The following is an 18,427-nucleotide window of genomic DNA, read 5'->3' as shown; positions in this document are numbered from 1 at the left end:
CCTTCCCCATTCCCATTATGCCCTATGGGGCAAAAATGGGAATGGGGAAGGGCAGTGGTGGAAGGGGGAATTACCGCCCCGCCAACCTTGGAATTTTACCGGCATGGACCAAGGTGCTAATAGCACTTCCGTGTAATGAGGCCCAGTATGTTGACAAAGAAGACCTGTGAACATCGTCTCCCAATATGTGGGTCACGGGTGTGCCCACTAAAGGTGAGCATTTTAGCATCTCCATACACATGAAGCTCTAGACGCAGTCCTTGCCGGCCAGTTGTTCTGACTCTTTCCTAACAGTTTTTCCCATGGCTCTGGCGGAAGACCGAGATATATCATAAGTCTTTACAGCTTTGGAGTGGCATTTGATCACCATATAATTGCCTGTGGTTTCTTCCCAATGAATCATGGGAATACATCAAAATACCTCAGTCCATCACTGAGAAGCCCAAAATACTGAATTTTGATAGCCCCGTTACACCAAATATATGTGTGGGGGTGAGTTAAGTTAATGAAAAGGTGGTGGGGTATGTGGGGGTCTCCCCCTGCATATATATGTGGTGGAATTGGGTTATTTGGTCTTCAAAATGTTGTATTCATGTTGTATTCAAAATGTTCACATAGATCCTGTATCATAAGGCAAGCATTACCAAAATAGTCAAAAAGATCTTCAGTAGGATCGGTGACCTGGTTGATGTAGCTTTGGAAGCATTGAGCATGGCGGTGTTTTTAAAGTGTTTTATTGTCCCTCTGACAATGTTGGCAATATAGTGTCTGCAACAGTGTTGATTATCGCCTTTTGTTGATCACAGTCATAATCATTGATGTGTGCATCTGCGTCACCCTGGTTGCTTTGACGCCCTCACTACCACAGTGCCTGCAAATGGTGGAAGCTGCTGGAGTGCACATGCAGAAGTGAAGAAGTGAGAAAGAAACATGGGGTGGGCCACAAAGGGGAGGCCATGAGGAATGAGGGCCTGCAAGGATTGAGGATCACTGTAGGATAGGCCTAAGGGCATCCAGCACAGGGAATAATGGGGTCCTAAGCAAAGGGGGGGATATAGCAATAAGGTGGGTCAGAACACAGGGCAGGGCATAGAGAAGAAGGGTATCCTGAAAAAGGGCGAGGAGGCCGCTTGGGGAAGAGAGCCTGAACTCAGGGGAGGTGGGGGGGGACACAAGGAGGAAGGGGGGGATGCTCAACCAAAAAAGAGCTGGGCTTGAGCACGGAGAGGACTACATGGAAAAAGGGGCATTGAACTCAGGAGTGAAACACACAGAGAGAAAGGAGGCTCTGAACAGAGAGAGCACACTGAGGGTGGATTACATAAAGGATGAAAAGAAGAGCATAACATGAGTGAGACATGCATGGTTTAAGTAAGGAACACACCATGATATGAGCATGTCTTTTTTTGTGAGTGTTAGGTGACTGATGGGGCATTTGTGCAGATGGAAATGTGCCTTTAAAACCTCCTTTACTCCCAGCGCACTTTCTGTACCTGCCACACTCCACCGTTTTGCTCCAGTGCATGCTTGATCCCTCACACAGCTGCTCTTTCCTACTAACTTCCTTCTGTAGCCCATTTCGTTTCCCATGCAACCCCCAACCCCCATGTCTCCTCTCTTCCCCACTCCGCCTTCCTTTTGCTTTAACCGAGAAGAAAACACAGCAGAACACTAGCGAAATGCCTTTGTGATATATTCAATTGGATGAACTTGAACCACCTCAAAATTCACCCAGGCAAAACAGAGTTAATGATCATCACATAAAACGGAGGAAACATCGACTACATCCCTTGGCCAAGAGAACTCGATATGACCCTAGGGCCATCGTTGATTGTAAAAAACCTGGGGCCCTGATGGACAACAATCTCCCTCAAGAGCCACAAGTAAATGCTCTACTCAAGAAATGCTTCTTCCTCCTGCGAGCGGCAGAAAGAATCCTACCGTTCCTGTCATTTGCCAACAAAACACTTACCATCATCGTTCTGGTCATGTCCAGAGTAGATCATGCAAAAATGCAGCAGCCAGGCTCCTTCTCAAACTACCCCAAAGAGAACAAATCACACCCGTGCTGAAAATACTACACTGGCTACCAATAAAGCAACGAATAAAATTCAAATCAATGTGCATCACGCACAGAGCAATACACAACCAAGATGCAGAATTCCTGAGATAAACGACTCCTGCACAAGCCGACAACGCTCAGATCAAGCAATGACATCCACTTGGAACCGAAACCCTACAACAGAAGAAAACTCATTCAATTATTTTGTCTTTCATTTTTTCTTTCCTTTCCATCGCTTTCAGCTATACATCTCTCTTTCTCATTCCTTATTATTTTCCTTTCTTTCCTTTCATTCTTTTTTCCATCTATATCTTCCTTTCTTTCTTTCATTTCACCTTTTCTTCTTTATTATTTCCTTTTTCCTTTCTTTCCTTTCATACCTTCATTCCATCCTTCCTTCATTCTCTTTATCTTTCATTCTTATCTTCTATGTTTACTTCCTTTTAAAAATACAATTTTTTTTCTTTCCTTCATTTCATTGTTCATTCTTTCCAAATTTCATTATCTTTCCTTCTTGCCCTTATTTCTTTGTTTTTCTTCATCTGATTCCATCTTTCATTGTTTCATTACCTCTATCAAACCATTTGTATTTCCTTCCACTCTGTGTATTTATCCATTTCTTTTCACTCGATTTTTTTTATTTCACCAGACACCGAAAACCAGGAATGACCTACCAAAGAATATACGGAACACAAGAAACCACCTAGCATTCAGGAAACTGCTCAAATCCTGGCTCTTCACTGCGTAACTAGAAGACCACCCACAAGAACGCCCACACGGCTAAAACAACGATGAATAAAGATAATGATTCCGGTTCCCACCAAACAACCGTACATGAACAGAATCCAAGGAACGCACTCCACGACATACAATAAGACATAATGAAAGATAGACACAAGAGGAGGACACTTAAGACTGAACACATAGACAGACCAATGACAGAAGCACTCAGACGACTCACCCATAGCATCCCGGCCTGTACCACACCTGAAGTTCCAGCGGACAAATTCACATAGATAGTACAGAAAGAGGACACTACAACTCCTGCTCCGACACCCAATGGAGGAGAATAGACACTCCAACCTCACTACACATAGTTCATTTGAATACAAAACTATACATAGTTCATTAGAATACAACAGGGAGTGTGCCACGCTAAAACCTCAGTTGTTCCGTTAGGCATAGGCCTCTATCCCACTATGTAGGACCTTCAAATCTAGCTGTGTTTTAGGATTGTACTGAATTATTCAATTGTTTCTGAAATCCAGCTGCGTACGGTCCTATACTCAATTGTTCTGCTAGGCATGGCCGTCTTGCTCCACTATGCAGGACTCTCAAATCTAGCTTCTGTCACACCATGCAGGACTCCCGAAATCTAGGCATTCAGCCATACTGTGAAGATTAGCTGCAAAACATATAACCCACTAACAAAAAAAGCTCAAACTTTCTGCATACTTAATCACTCAAACTCACACAACCACCTCTCGCACTGCAAGCCGCATGCACTTCACCACACCCCAACAACACATAACCCACACCAGCAGCACACGAGGTCTGACATTGCTCCGATACTCGCACCAAAGCTCAGCGCACGGTGTATAAAGAGATGAAGCTGCCAACAGAACACCACTCGTCTCACTATCCTACTCCCTCTTTACCCTACTAACCCACCCCGCCTTCTCATTTGCAGATTCACCAGAGCGCCTGGGGACCAACTCCGTTTGTGACGGTGCGCTGTACAAATACCTTTAACATTTAACATTCTTTCGCCACCATTGATCTCCACAGAGTATACGCCCCCCCCCCACCCTCCCACCTGGACTCACTGTTCAGACATTGCTTGAAGCTTTTGCTCTTTTCCTCTGGTCTGATGGAGATGTGGAGCCTTCCAAGCTCTTCTGGGTTGGAGAGGGTGAACTCACAGCTGTAGAAATGGATGGAGACCTGGTGTTCTGACTTCAACTGCACCGGGTGGCAGGCGGTCTCGCTGAGGGGAGGAGAGGGACGATTATTTAAATAAAGCAAAGGCTATGTCGCGGTAAACGGTTACAGTCAGCCTCGCCTCCCCCCAAAAGAGACATACATTGTAAGTAAAGAGAGATTCGATCACACACAGAAACAACTTCGGAGCTCCTCTAGTCAGCCCACGTGGTCCCAGTCTTAGGGTGACCAGATTTGGAAAATAAAAAACCGGGACAGGGCAAACGCATAAAGCACCCCAAGTCCATTTAAAGTCCTCACCAACTCTGCCACGCCCCTCTGCTCTCCCATTGGTCCACCGCTCCTAAGGGGATCACGCATACAAATAAATATTTCCAGCACTTCTTATATTAATAAACTTCAGGGTTGCACAATTATACGTCACTTGAGCGCTTTTGCTTCAATTGTTAGAGGCTTTCCTATGGTGTATATTGCAGTCTCAGTGGCGCAATCAGTAAATGCATATGGGTATGAGCTTGGAGGTTGGAGGCTGGAGACTACCCTGAGGTGTCTGACTAAGTGCTAATTGGAAATTGGCTGGAGAACGGCTACATTGTTTATTATGAAAAAAAAATGTCAGCTTGACTTGTTGCATGCAGCAGCCCATCCCTCCCTTTCCCAAAACCGGGACGATAGCGGGACAGAGGGCCTTATTCCGGGACAGTCCCGGCAAAATCGGGACGTCTGGTCACCCTACCGAGGCTTGACACACACACTTTCAGACGCTGCAGAATTGGCATAAAAAGAAAAATGAGGATGTTCACACAGTTGTGGTCAGATCCCTGTGCAGAAACAAGGCCTATCTGCAGAATCGGATGGACTAGGAACCAAAAGAGGCCCTGCACATTTTTTCAAAGTGCCCACATAGTACAGAGACATAGGCAAGCGAATGCATCGATAAAGTCCAAGCATTTTAAGTGGGGCTCTCACTTCGGGGTTCTCAGCCCAATAACATTTGGAAACATTGGTCCAAACAGGGAATTCTAATACATATTTGTCCCTATATGGGGATTAAAAGTAGTTACACTTAACGAAACAATGACATAAAACATTTGTTAAGAGGGAGGAAGGACATACTGGAAGCTTCATAACAAGTTATTTGCTTCAATGACCACACAAGAGAGGCTCGTGGTATAGAGGCGCAGCAGGAAATCTCCAGTACTTCCTGTTTGACAGCCCACCCACTGTTTAGATGCCAGTCGAACAAGCATTGGCAGCGCAAATAAGCTTGGCTTAATAGGTACCATTTTGGTGAAATGGATTTTGTACCGTACGCCAGCCGCAAAGAGGCACTGTCCAAGCCGAGTGTAGCCCCTGGCCCAATTAGGGTCGGGTTAAGAGCGGGCCAGGGGCTACACCTACAAGGGAGAATAAGAAATAAAACACACCCACAAACACATCCACACGTTGCTTAGATAAAGTTTATTTCATTAATGAAAGTGTAGTCTGTTACTGGGCTTACTGTAACACTGTACCTACCTCACAGCAGGAACTCCCAGTCCACACAGCCCTTGTTACGTTCGAGGTCAGGCATAGACCGGAATTAACAACCTGTACATATTCGTCTTACATTGAACCATCTGGATTTATTCATATTGTACAGACATTTATTCCCACATTAAGGCAGGTTGGTACACATATCCGGTTTTCAGACTTTTTAAGCCATATACAACCACCTACCATACATTCCCACACCACAGTGGGCTGGCCGTTGGAGGGAAGAGACATGAAGAGAGACAAGAAAAAACATTAGGAGGTCAGAGAAGGATAAGGGGAGAGCAGAGCAGCGGAAAGAGCAACTCACCACTGCCTTCGCTGGGGGCCATGGCCTTCAGTGGCCCTAAGGGGTCTGAAAGTACCCTGGAGCTGCACAGCCCTGAGTCATGCTAGGCTGGGCGATGCAGCCCGGAAGAAGAAAGTGACCCGGGTCGCCTGAACCAAAGTGAAGGAGGATTCCTAGCTAGGTCGTGTAAGTAGTGTGACCCGGGGGAAGGACTGGTGGGATGGAGAAGGAACAGCACTCTGCCCCTGGAAAGCATGTGTCGAAAAACCAGTTTAACACCCCAGACTGGAGTACAGATGCCATGTGTGGCTCAGTAGGAAGCCGCCAGTGGCCATGAGAGCTCCGTATGGCGCGCTCCCAGCAGCGTGCTCTGGTGTGGCCGGGGTGCACCCGAGCTTCGTCAGACCTCGTCGCCATTGTTATGTGCTCTGGCAAGGCCGGACCTCCTCTTACATACTTGCTGGACAGAGACGCAGGAGTCCGTGATTTCAGTGGGTAACTGGTGCATGGAAAGCCATGCTCCCCTTTTATTTGAACGTTGACATGGTGCACCATTTGTCACCAAACACGTGACACTGAATGGGCCCTGGAAGGGGCATCCGACCACAACACTGTCCAAAGGCAGCTCTTTTTCCAGCAGCCAATTTTTCAGCAGGCGCAGCCAGTTGGATTATAGCTGAGCCTGCTACACTTGACTGCAGAGTCCCTCAGGGCTCCTGCCTAACGCCTACACTCTACAATAATTTTACTAAGGTTTTTTTTTCTAAATTCTTGATGACTTAGGTGCTTTTTACACAAATTATTCAGACGATACGCAGGTATTACTGCAGCTATCTGGGGTCTACAATCGTGATGTGGAGTACATCAATAAAATCTACAATATTGTTCAGAATTGTATGGCCAGTAATAAATTGACCCTCAATGACTCCAAAAACGAACACGACTGTTGGTACACAGTATAGGTTAAACATGCTGCCGCCTGAATGTAAGGAGTTTATAATTGCTGGATGTACCATTACAGTTTTACCCAAAGTTAAGACTTTTTGGGTCTATCTGGATGCTTCATTGAACATGAAAGCTCAAATAAATCATATTGTTTCAACAACTTCCTATTATCTTAAGCTTCTCTGTTACATCCGCCCATTCTTATCTAAAGAGAACTGTACCCATTTGATGCACACTATTATACGTGCAAAAATACATTACTGCAGTAGTCTTCTGTGTGGACCATCACAGGGCAATATGACCAAACTACAGACGGTACAAACCAGCATGCTGGGACCATGTTAGTGAGGCTTGCACTGCTCGTCACTGTATGATCTTTTGTCATATTTGGCTAGTCGGACTGTCCCTGTCTTGCGTTTTTTGTACTTTGCGCCAGGTTGTCTTGTATTATGTGTGTGCCTCTTTGCCCAGGGGCCGCTGGCATGTATAAATATTAAAACTAAAGCGACTGTTTTACATGATATTAGATGCTCCTTTTATTGGTCGTTTTATAGATGATAAGTACTAAAAATCGTTGGTATCGCTTTCTTAGTGGGCAATACATTTCTGATTATTGTGGTTTCAAATTTTATTAGTGCTACTAGCGGTACCACCTGGTGTTGCACGGGTCTATAGCTGAATTGCATGTGGGGGTCTTCCATAGCCTGCAAAATCGGCAATCTCCTGGAATAACTTATACAGATAGCACAGGGCCGGACCCCGCTCCACCCCTGTGCAGGGCAAATGGGTGGGGTTGGTCAAATATCTCTATCGCCAGTACACCCAGACTGGTATGCCGACTGTGTCCTAACTTAGTGTTATTGAAAAGTCGCAAAATCGTCAATCTCCTGAAAATGCCCATATTGATAGCACAGGTATGGACTCTGCCTTGTGCACAGTGAATGGGTGGGGTTGGACATATTTCACTATCACCAGTACACCCCAGACTGGTATGTCGACCTCGAGCCAACATTTCAGCCCACAAACTGTTGTGGGGCTGGAGCCAACAATCACACAATCGACAATCTCCTGAAATCGCCTATACTGATAGCACAGTGCCGGACTCTGCCCTGTGCTTGGCGAATGGGTGGGGTTCGTCAAATTTCACTATCGCCAGTACACCTCAGACTGGTATGTTGACCGTGGGCCAAAATTCAACCCACCAACTGTTAGGGAGCTGGAGCCAGCCCCGAACATACAAACACACTTTCACAAATGTATATATATATATTTGGACCTTTTTTAATGTCTAAACGACTGTTATTAATAATATTGTATCTTGGCTTGTCAATAATTAGTATAATCTTGAGCTCTTTCAATACATAATGTATTTATTATTTTTGTATGTATTGCATTTGTTATTCCTACTATAATGTTTGGCTGAAAAGTTTTTTTTTTTTTAAATGTTAGCTTATGGCCCTTAAATAGGAAGCATATTGTGCAGTAGATGGGATGTAGAGTACCTCTTACACAAATAAAATAACTCAGGAAGAAGGCAAAGTCTTTTAACTGTTTTATTATCAATTGTCAAAAATAGTGAGTTACAACAGACATCAACGGGCGTCGCACAGCATAATCTCATTCGAGAACTCCAAGCATTTCATTAAAAAATTACATTTATATAGTATAAACTCGACAAACGTGACGTCATACTATGTGGAAAACTAAGAAAAACCTACGCGGGGTTGTGCTTGTCTCAGAGCAATCATCTAAGTATACTTTCTATAAGGGATTGGTTTGTGATTGGGTCTCTACAGTCAGGAGGACAACCTATGCCCACCCCTAGTGCAAGTCATCTTCAACAGTTATTTGACACACAGCTCATCACTGGCTATCAAACTATAAGGCTCTTCATTATATGGCCTTCTAAAATTGGTTGGGACACTTTTGCCCTTTTGGAACATTCGGCTCACTAGTGGGTGGACTTTGACCGTGTCTCCCCACCCAATTAGCCCAACATCTCCCATCATCCATGCCTTCTGCCATGGAGATTGCCTTTGAACTTGGCCTTGCAAAATATCCTCGCTCTTGGGAATATATGGGAGTGTGAGCACACACTATCTTAAGTCTAGAGCTGCAACCTTCTATTTCTATCCATAGCCCACATGACAGGAGACAGCAATTCGGCTCCTTTTCTAGCATTTAATTGTATTAAATGACTAATATTTAGCAGTCATACTGTTCTTTCTTTGCACCCTAACAAGGGATGACTCAGCCTCTCACGTTCACTGTTATTCAACGATAGATAATCAGTCCTTGGCTGCTCCAGCCTTTGACATCAGGCCAGACAGCCTTTTTTCGGTCCTTCCTCGATTCCAGCTTTTTTCTTGCTGCGACACACAGCTCTCGATCCTTCTTTCTCTGTGGGTTTGAACTTACTAAAATTGTGACACCGAAGTCCAGATTCTATATAATGGCGGCACGGCCTACAGTCTATTCAATACATATAGCTAGCCTCTTTAATTACTTAGTCGACTTGCTTTGCTGCATCTGTATAGTTATAAAATGGCTTGCATTTTCTGCAGTGTTCTTTACACGTGCAATCTTAACTTTGCATATGAAAGTTTACTCGATTCTTTTAATTCGTCATCAGATCCCATAAGGTCTATACATGGTTTTCTTCAGCCACTCTTCTCAGTGCGTCACGCTCAACTCTTGTGACGCCACCTACTTCTCTTCCTTTAATCTTCATATTCCCTCTGGGTCTCTTCCAAGAGATTGTCATCTCTACGGGGATACATCAGATAGGGTTTTCTTAGTGGATACCTTTTCTCAAAGACTCTCCGCGGAATAGGCACAACCAGTGGTGTTATGCATGGCGTGCATAGTCTGACGATAGGCAGGAGGGGGGCGGGACTTCCTGCAGAGGCATTCGGCTGCTCCTCTACAAAATGTTATTATAAAAAAACGATACCACACAATTTAAACAAAATAAAGAATAAGTTGTTCTTTATAGCACTTTATGCTGGTTTCCTCCAGCTTCTAACTTCTGTAAGATTAGCTATTATTATTATTACCTAATTTAAAAGCATTCAACTTTTCGGCCTTGACCTTGGAAGGATGCTGACTGACTGACATGATTCGTGCTTTAGGTAGGATTACATCGTATGGGGAGGTGGGCCTAAAACTTCATGAGAGAAAATGTATTTTGGGTTGTGGCCTAAGATATCTAACTAAGGCGGTGTATCCTTTGTAACTTGGGCAGTGGCCTAATAGAAGTGCAAAAGAATGCTGTGTGAATTGAGCATATCTGTAACTCAAAGGTCACTGATTCGAATATAAATACGATAGTCAGGCAGTTAATTTACCAGCTGCTGATATCTGTGATTGGAATCAGGCTCATACTGACCAAGAGGGCAATTCCCGAAGAACCAGCATAGCATTCTCCTGTGGGCCAGTTTTTTACTCAAAGAGGGCCAGGTTTTGTGGGTCAGTGTGATGAGGTACTACACTGTGCACCTGGTAGTTTTGATCAATGTCACTGACCAAATATTGTTTCAAATTCTGTACTTGCAACCCATTGTACCAAAATATTTCCGTTTGGTACTACTCACTCTATCACAAAAAGTAATGAATTGCCATTTGCGATTGTGGGCCCCTTTTTTATTGGTGCGCAGGGTGATTTCATGTACAAGTCCGACCCCCACTGGAACCTGTACATCCCTTTCCAGTGCCAGAGACACAACCAAAGGGCATCAGTTCCCACTGCAGTGACTTGTGTGCAACCTGCTGGTTGCAGAGTCCAATCCCATTAAGTTTCTTCAGGAATTAAATGAATTGCTGCAGAGATGAGCGTTTTATAACCAATAGGTTCCTTCTAGAAGTTGAACTGGTCATCTGCACATCGACATTTATTAAATGTTGCCCACGTCCCTGCTAACCAAGTGTGTTTCATTACCGAGCATCAAAACGACACATTTACAGTCCAGGGAAAAGTACCAAGACGCCTTCACAGCATGTGGCGCATTATGTATTGGATGATAAACCATCACAGCAGGGTTCTTTCAGCGAATCATTTAAACTGCACAAATTTGCCCTGTGATAAACACCACTTTTAGGGGTGGCTCTGTCGTTGGGAGTTTCCCTTCATGCTCATCCAGGGATGTAATTTCTTACTTATAACAAACTCTGTTTGACACACCAGACACCTTGTCAAGATGAAAACTGCTGACGCCCAGCATTGCTCACTGAACTCGTAAATACATTAGCAAATGGCACACTTGAAAACGATACACAGTTCCCCAGTAGTCCTCCAAAGCATGCAAGAGAGTAAAGATTCAAGACACCTGGGAGATCATTGTGCTCCATAACGTAATTTGGCGTCAGGCAGCCGTTATGTGTTGACATACAAGTGCACGTCCCACCACCAAATTTTGGTAATTTGGTTTGTTGCTAACGACACCTTTATTTTGGACCGCCAAGCTTGTAACGAGGCCCCTTGTTACTTACCAATCCATTTTACTATTCTAAAAGTAATCAGGCCAACAAAATGCTGGCCTTTAAATTGCATAGATAACAAACAAGAAATAATATACAACTAAAAGACCCTAATGGAGAAGTTAAATTTGATGAGCCTCGACAGCTAAAGATCTTTTCCGATTATGATGCCTAACTTATTTAAAGCTGAAAATCTAGATACTGAACAGCAACAGCCTTATCTTGATCAGACATCCCTCCCCACTCTTACAGAAGAAAATAGAATGACAATGGAGAGTCCAATTGAAACAGAGGAGGCCATACGATCACTCCCCTTGGGCAAATCCCCAAGCCTGGACAGCTTTCCAATAGCCTTCTACAAAACAATTCTCTGCCCAGCTAGTAGGTCTTTGATTTAACCACTTTCTAACAACATGCACAGTAACTCCAACCATGGCAGGAACCACCTTCACCCTCATACTGAAGCCTGGCGAAGATCCCACTGATTGCTTGGCGTACCAAACACATAGCTATCCTTAATTGCGATGCCCACATTTATTCTAACATTTATTCTAACATATTAGTCAACCAATTGGCCAAGCTTTTACCATAATTAATTGGCCCAGATCAATCCGGTTTAATCATCAATCGTCAGACTCATGATAATATCTGCAAAGTGATTGACGCAGTCGACTGGTGGAATTAGCCCAATTAACGCTGAATGCGATGAAGGCTTTTGATAGTGTATGCTGGTCATATTTGTCCAAGGTCCTGACTGCTTTTCCTTTTGGGCCGAACTTCATTAAATTAATCCTTACAGATTTTAGCCAACCCCACACATCTATCTGAATAAATCGACAACTTTCAGACACAATCTCTATACACTGAGGAACGCGTCAAGGTTGTCCCTTATCCCAATTGTCTTTTGCTTTAGCTCTTAAACCCTTTGCTAGCAAAATCAGACACAATCCACCAATTACAGGGGTAGGAACAGACCAGAACACATACAAACCTGCCTTCTTTTCTGATGATATAATGTATATGATGACAAACCCCAGATCCACACAGCCAATGACAATTATAGAACTAACTTGCTTTAGGCAAGTTTCGGGTTACGCCATTAACTACTCCAAATCCTCCATCCTAAATATAACAACGCCCAATCTCAATGTGTAGTTTCTTGCATGATCCTTCTCTTTTAAATGGGAGGCTGAGAAGAAAAGATACCTTGGAATTTCTCACACGTTCACATGACACCCTTTTCTGGAATAATTTTGCAGGCCTTTTGCGAGAACTAGCTAAAGAGCTTGACCCCTGGAAAAAAAGCTCTTGGTTTGGCAGATACACTGCAATTAAAATGAAGCTACGGCCGCACCTGCTATATGAAATCCAGGCCCGCCCGGTACAGGTGGCAGCGATATCGCTTAAAAAGCTGCAGTCTAAAATATGGGACAAATGGCAAGGGAAACCTCCCCTGGTATCTAGCAAGGCTTAAACCCGCACCAAACAACAGGAAGGAATAGCAATGCCAAATGTACACGACTATTCGGTAGCAGCTCAGATCTCGACAATACTTGATCTCACAGACATGCAACTACATAAAAAAATGGAAGTTCTTTGAGTAGTTGGACTTGGCCATTTCTTTAGCCTCCCTCCCATGACAATCACCCAATAACCGACTGTCAAAGCATTATATGCTGCCCTCTACTTCAATAAGCTTAACCAACTTGGACCTGGCATTACGCAAGTATAAACTTTCCTCTCACCCCTCACCTTTGAAACCAATTTTTCAAAACCGTAATTTTACACCGGGAATGGAAGCTCATGGATTCACGAAATGGAGGGAAGGAGGTCTCTAAACTCTTAACTAGCTATATTGAGATGGCATTCCCTTAACATTTGAGCAATGCAAAGCAACATTCACCCTCCCTGAATTGGCTCCCCTTTCCTCCAGCACAAGACAGGACACAGGTCACTCCCACCCATGAAACACTCTTCCCTGACCCCCACACCAAACAAACTGACAAACAAATACACCAAAACACACGCAGACATCCACTTTCTCCCCAGGTCCCTACCTACTAAAAACACGTAGCATAGACACAGGTACGCTAACATCTCATAACCATCTTCTCCTGCCCTTCCCTCCTGCCTGTCAGCCTCTGCGCGCACTCTTGCGTGGCAGGGGCATGGCAGTTAAGATTTAGAAAGACAGCTCTGGTCTTTCTAAATATGTCTTTTTTATTTTCATGCAAACGAAAGAGACATTTTCACGCCATACGCTCTAGCATATATAAAATATTATCAGATGCAGATCCGGAGGATACGGTGAGATACGTGGAGCGGTGGGAGGAAGAATTAGGACGCCCTATCTCACCTAGTGGGAAACAATATGGAAAAGAGTAGGCTTCGTTGGTACCATACCCCAGACAAATTGCACTTGGTGTATTCTGAGCACTACCCACTTTGCTGGAGGGGTTGTGGAGGGGTTGGTTCCATGGCTCACATATGGTGTAAATGCTTCAAGATTAAACCTTTTGGGATACATATAATTAACATGATCCACACAATTATTGGTATCCAACTTCCCTTAGACCCTTTAGCAATTTTGTTGGACGATGTGGATGAGCAAGGCCTATCACATGCTAACTGCTTCTAGGCTCACCATTACCCACAATTGTAAGAAAGCAGATGCCCCTGTGATGCAAATGTGGTGGGCAAAAATATGGCATGTCATGACTGCCACTCTCTCAGACACCCAAAGAACATATGTTAACTTGAATGAATACTATCTCATGCTCCCTCAGCAAAGGAAATCTTTTTCACTGTCTTATTTTATTTGTATTTATTTATTGTTTGCTTGTTAGGCGTTTATACCAGAAGTAAATACTGTTTCAATGCGTCCACAGGGCAACAGGGAAGGGACAAGGGGGCTGTAAAAATGATCGAAATTCATACAAATATTAATACAGGGAGTGGGAGGGGGAGACAAACCTACTATGCCTTGTGAGTGTTCAGAACATGCAAGTGCAGAAGGGAGGGGAAATTGGATAGGTGCTGTGGTTCTCATGGGTGAGCAACAAAATTAAATGCAATGTAAGGTAAGTACGAGCTCCAGGGTGAAGAGTGAGCCGAGGCAAGTGCTTAGGATGCACATAAGCTGGGGGGATTCGGTGTGGGAGGTCAGGGCCATGTGGATGCATAAGGGCCTGGACACCCAACAAGCAATTGTGAGATTAGCACAGGAGAGTGGGTGGAAGGCAGAGTTAAAGAGGAAAGTCTTGAGCTTTCGGAATTTAAGATAGTCTTGCTCAAGATGAAGAGGGAAGTGGAGGCTGCTCCAAAGAAGGGAGCCAGCTGAGGAAAGAGATCGACTTCCTGCCCTCTGTTTAGAGAAATGCTTTACACATAAAGAGTCGGTGCCAGAGGAGCGCAGGGGTCTAGAGTGGGAATATTTAGTAAGAGAGATTTACAGATAGTATGGCCCCCAGCCCCAGAATGCCTTGTGGATGCTACAGCGGGATTTGAATTTAATTTGAGAAGCAACCGGGAGCCAGTGAAGACTTTTTAGGGCAGGAGGGATGTGGTCCCTGGGCTTGAGGCCAAGGATAATTCTCACTGCTCTATTCTGGATTAGCTGGAGAGGATGCAGAGTGGAAGAAGGAAGATTAAGGAGGAGGCTATTGCAATAGTCAAGCTTGGAGAGGCTTGGTGCATGCATGCCATTATCTGTAACAGCAGGGGTCTGGTAGATGATGTGACAAGCAGGTCTCCCAGAAAGGCATGAGTGTAGCTCAATATTGCTTGCACTTTACTCCAAGCACCCCGCCGCACCCCTCAACCATTTCCTAATTGATTAACTCTCCTTTGGTGATATTTCGTCTCCCGATTGTCACTCCTTAAATGTTTTTTGTTATATATTACATGTTTGGTGACCTTTCATAAGGTTTTGTAATTGTTGATCTTTCAAAAATCAAATAAAAATAATTTCAAAAAAAGAAAAGCATGCCAGTGCAAATGCTGGGGCATTTGAATGGCCGAGTGGAAGGGCTTATTGCAATTTGTGTTCTGCCCCGTCTCGCTGCCACACAAATGAAGGAAAATGGTGCTTGATGTTAATGAAAGGTCTAAAAGCCTTACGCAAGGCTTTTACGCCTTCCATTAACGTTACGCCCCAATGGAACATGGGCTACTTGGATAATGTGTTTAGTATCAGGTGAACCATCTTGTTGGGGGTTTTAGACCTCTTTTTCAGGGTTGCCAACTTTAAGATTTCCTAGGGGATGTAACCATTGACACAGATGACGGCATGGGATGTGACATTGGAGGAAGCAACAGCATAGTAAGCACTGGAAGTGATAACACATGCACCGCTGTGCAATCCACTTATTAAGCCTCATTTCTTAAATAACACTCTGCCCTCCCCTGCCCCTCCAGAGTTATATTTCACATGTGCCAACCTGTATACTTCTAAACTGCCGTTAAGTGGGGATATAAAAGTTTTTTATTTTTAAATTTAGTTTTTCTTAGAGTTTTTCAAAACAGTTCAACAAACAAGTACATTGTTAGGCACATGTTATACTTAATAACAGTTATCTTGACGTTGACCCCCAACATCCCTTGATTACAATGAGCATAACATCACCCTCCCCTCCCCCTCTTTGGAATGATGAGTCCTCTAGCTTCTGAGTGTTAAACCCAGTTCTATTGTTTGTGAATTATGTGGAGCGATCTCACTTATCAATCAACAAAGAGTATGGATTTGGGTTCAATATTCACATTCATCCTGGTCTCTTCCGACGAATTGACTTTTCCATGTTCAATAGGGAGTTGGGACAGACTCGTCCTTGTATGTGAAGTACATGTTATCAAGTCCCTGGCATGTATCGATTCACAAAGTCTCCCCACAAGAGTTTGTATTGGGTAGCTTTCCCATGGAGGGCAGCAGTGATTCTCTCCATTATGCAAATATTGGTAGCCACATTCACCCATTCACTCTTTCCTGGTATCTGGTTTGCTTTCCACCTCATCACTAGGGCAGCTTGTGCAGCCAGTAACAAAGGGGCCGCAAGCCCCATCACTCTCCCGCGTTCGTCCTCTCAATTCTCCAACCCAAACAATATGAGGAGGGGATCAGCAACTCTTTGAATCCCTTCCAGGTCTCTAATCCATCCCAAGACTTCATCCCAGAATATCCTGATCCGAGAACATCCCCACCACATGTGCCAGTAGATCGCATTCTCCCCACATCCACGCCAGCACAGCGGGCTCATTGACTGGAACATTTGTGACAGTCTGTGCGGGTCATACTGCCATCTATGTAAGAGTTTGATGACATGTAGTTTATATTGGCTGGCTATCGAGACCCGTGAGGGGGTTTTACACATGTTCACCCATGTGTCAGGGTCAATTTCACCTCCTAAGTCCCTATCCCACCTGCACTTCAGATTTAGGGTCGATCCCTTTCCTGCGTCGATCAACTCTCTATACATGGCAGAGATCAGGCTTTTAGACTCTGTTCTGCTGTTTAACAGTTTTTCAAACGGGGTAAGGTCCCTCTGGACCTTCTCTCTCCATTTGTCCCTCATGAGAACTCCTTTAAGGTGTAGGAAGGGAAAGACCGGAAGGGGACCCAACTCCAGTGCCTCCTCTAGTTCCAAAATTGTTAGAAAAGTCCCCTCCTTCCATAGTTGGCTGACCCTTTCTCACCCTGCCTCAAACCGGGTCTGAAATCTGCCATGATCAGGGAAGTCCTTTCTGACCCTGGGTGCCTCAGGGGGGACGGCCACGAAGTGATCCCCCCTCATGTTGATACCGTCTCTCCATATGTCCCATATGGTCCCCAGTATTGGGTGATCCCTTAGTCTCCTTATTAATTTATTCCTAGGGACCCATAGCCATTCAGCAACTGGGGCAGGGGCCAGGTGGGAGGTATCTAAATCAATCCATTGGAGCCTTTTTTGCCCTCTCAGGTGTGGGATGAGAATTCTTAACTGAGCCGCCTCATAATATTTCCTAAGATCTGGTAAGCACGCACCACCCTTACCTTTGGGTAGGGTCAAGGTCTCTAAGGCTACCCTGGCCTTCTTCCCCTGCCAAAAGAACCACAGAGTCGCCCTTTTGACCCCCTCGAAGAAAGATTTCGGCATTCAAATCGGGAGCATCTGAAAGGGGTAAAGGAATCTGGGGAGGCATACCATCTTTACCGCGTTTAATCTCCGTAGCCAGGATATCGTGAGCTTCTCCCAGTTCACCAGGTCCACATGGAATCTCGAAAAGAGGGGAGGGAAATTGGCTTCATACAACATTTTTAAATCTCTCGTAATGTGTATTCCTAGATATTTTAGAGTATCACCCCCGATCGCTAGCCCCAATTGGGAGAATCTTTCAGTGTCCTCCTGTGTTGGTACGTGCAGCGGGAATATGATGGACTTAGCTTTATTTATTTTGAACCCAGAGAGTACTCCATATTCTTCGATTAGGTGTATGGCTCTGGGTATGGACGACATGGGGTTCCGAATGTGAAGGAGTAAATCATCTGCATATAGAGCTACCTTGTATTCCTTACCTCCCATCATAGGTCCCTCCACTTGTCTGTCTTCTCTATTTTTCTGGGCCAGAGGTTCCAGGGAGAGCGCAAACAATATCGTGGAGAGGGGGCACCCCTGGTGCGTGCCCCTCCCTAAGCTGAACCCATGGGAGTATTCTCCATTAACAAACACAGAGGCCTTGAGCGACGTGTATACTGCCTGAATCCCTTTCCTTAATGTAGGGCCAATTCCCACCTTGCCCAGCACCGCCCACAGGAAGCTCCATTCGACCCTGTCAAAGGCCTTCTCTGCATCAGCCGACAGGAGGGCCAGGTCATCTTCTGTGATTCGTGAATCAGATGAAGAGTCTTTTGCATGGTATCTGCACCCTGTATCCCCATTATGAAACCAACTTGATCGTTGTGTATTAGGTGGCAAGGACTCTCGTATAAATCTTGGTGTCAATATTTAACAAGGATATGCATCGATATGATCCGCACTGTTTGGGTCCCGGCCTTCTTTAGGGATTACCGTTATAAGGGCTCACGAAAAGGAGTCCGGGGCAACACCTTTCTCGAGGATATCATTGAAGAGTTCTACCATAAAGGGAAGGAGGGGGGTAAGGAAGGTCTTGTAGAAGCCTGCCATGTACCCATCTTCCTCGGGTGCTTT

General features: G+C 44.7%; 1 protein-coding gene across 1 annotated transcript in view; it reads right to left on the bottom strand.

Moving 5' to 3' along the window:
* The window catches only part of CSF2RB (colony stimulating factor 2 receptor subunit beta), a 292,848-nt gene that overhangs the window by 71,609 nt on the left and 202,812 nt on the right, over window positions 1-18,427 (bottom strand). Inside the window, exon 8 of the mRNA XM_069653006.1 lies at window positions 3,889-4,049. Coding sequence (XP_069509107.1) covers window positions 3,889-4,049 — 161 coding nt within the window. The remainder of the gene's footprint in view (window positions 1-3,888; window positions 4,050-18,427) is intronic.

This window comes from Ambystoma mexicanum, chromosome 3q, assembly GCF_040938575.1.
Source record: "Ambystoma mexicanum isolate Mex_15411 chromosome 3q, UKY_AmexF1_1, whole genome shotgun sequence".
In the NCBI taxonomy this organism is placed as follows: Eukaryota; Metazoa; Chordata; class Amphibia; order Caudata; family Ambystomatidae; genus Ambystoma; species Ambystoma mexicanum.
The sequence above is the reverse complement of the archived record's forward strand: the minus strand, read 5'-3'. Positions and strand labels throughout refer to the sequence as shown.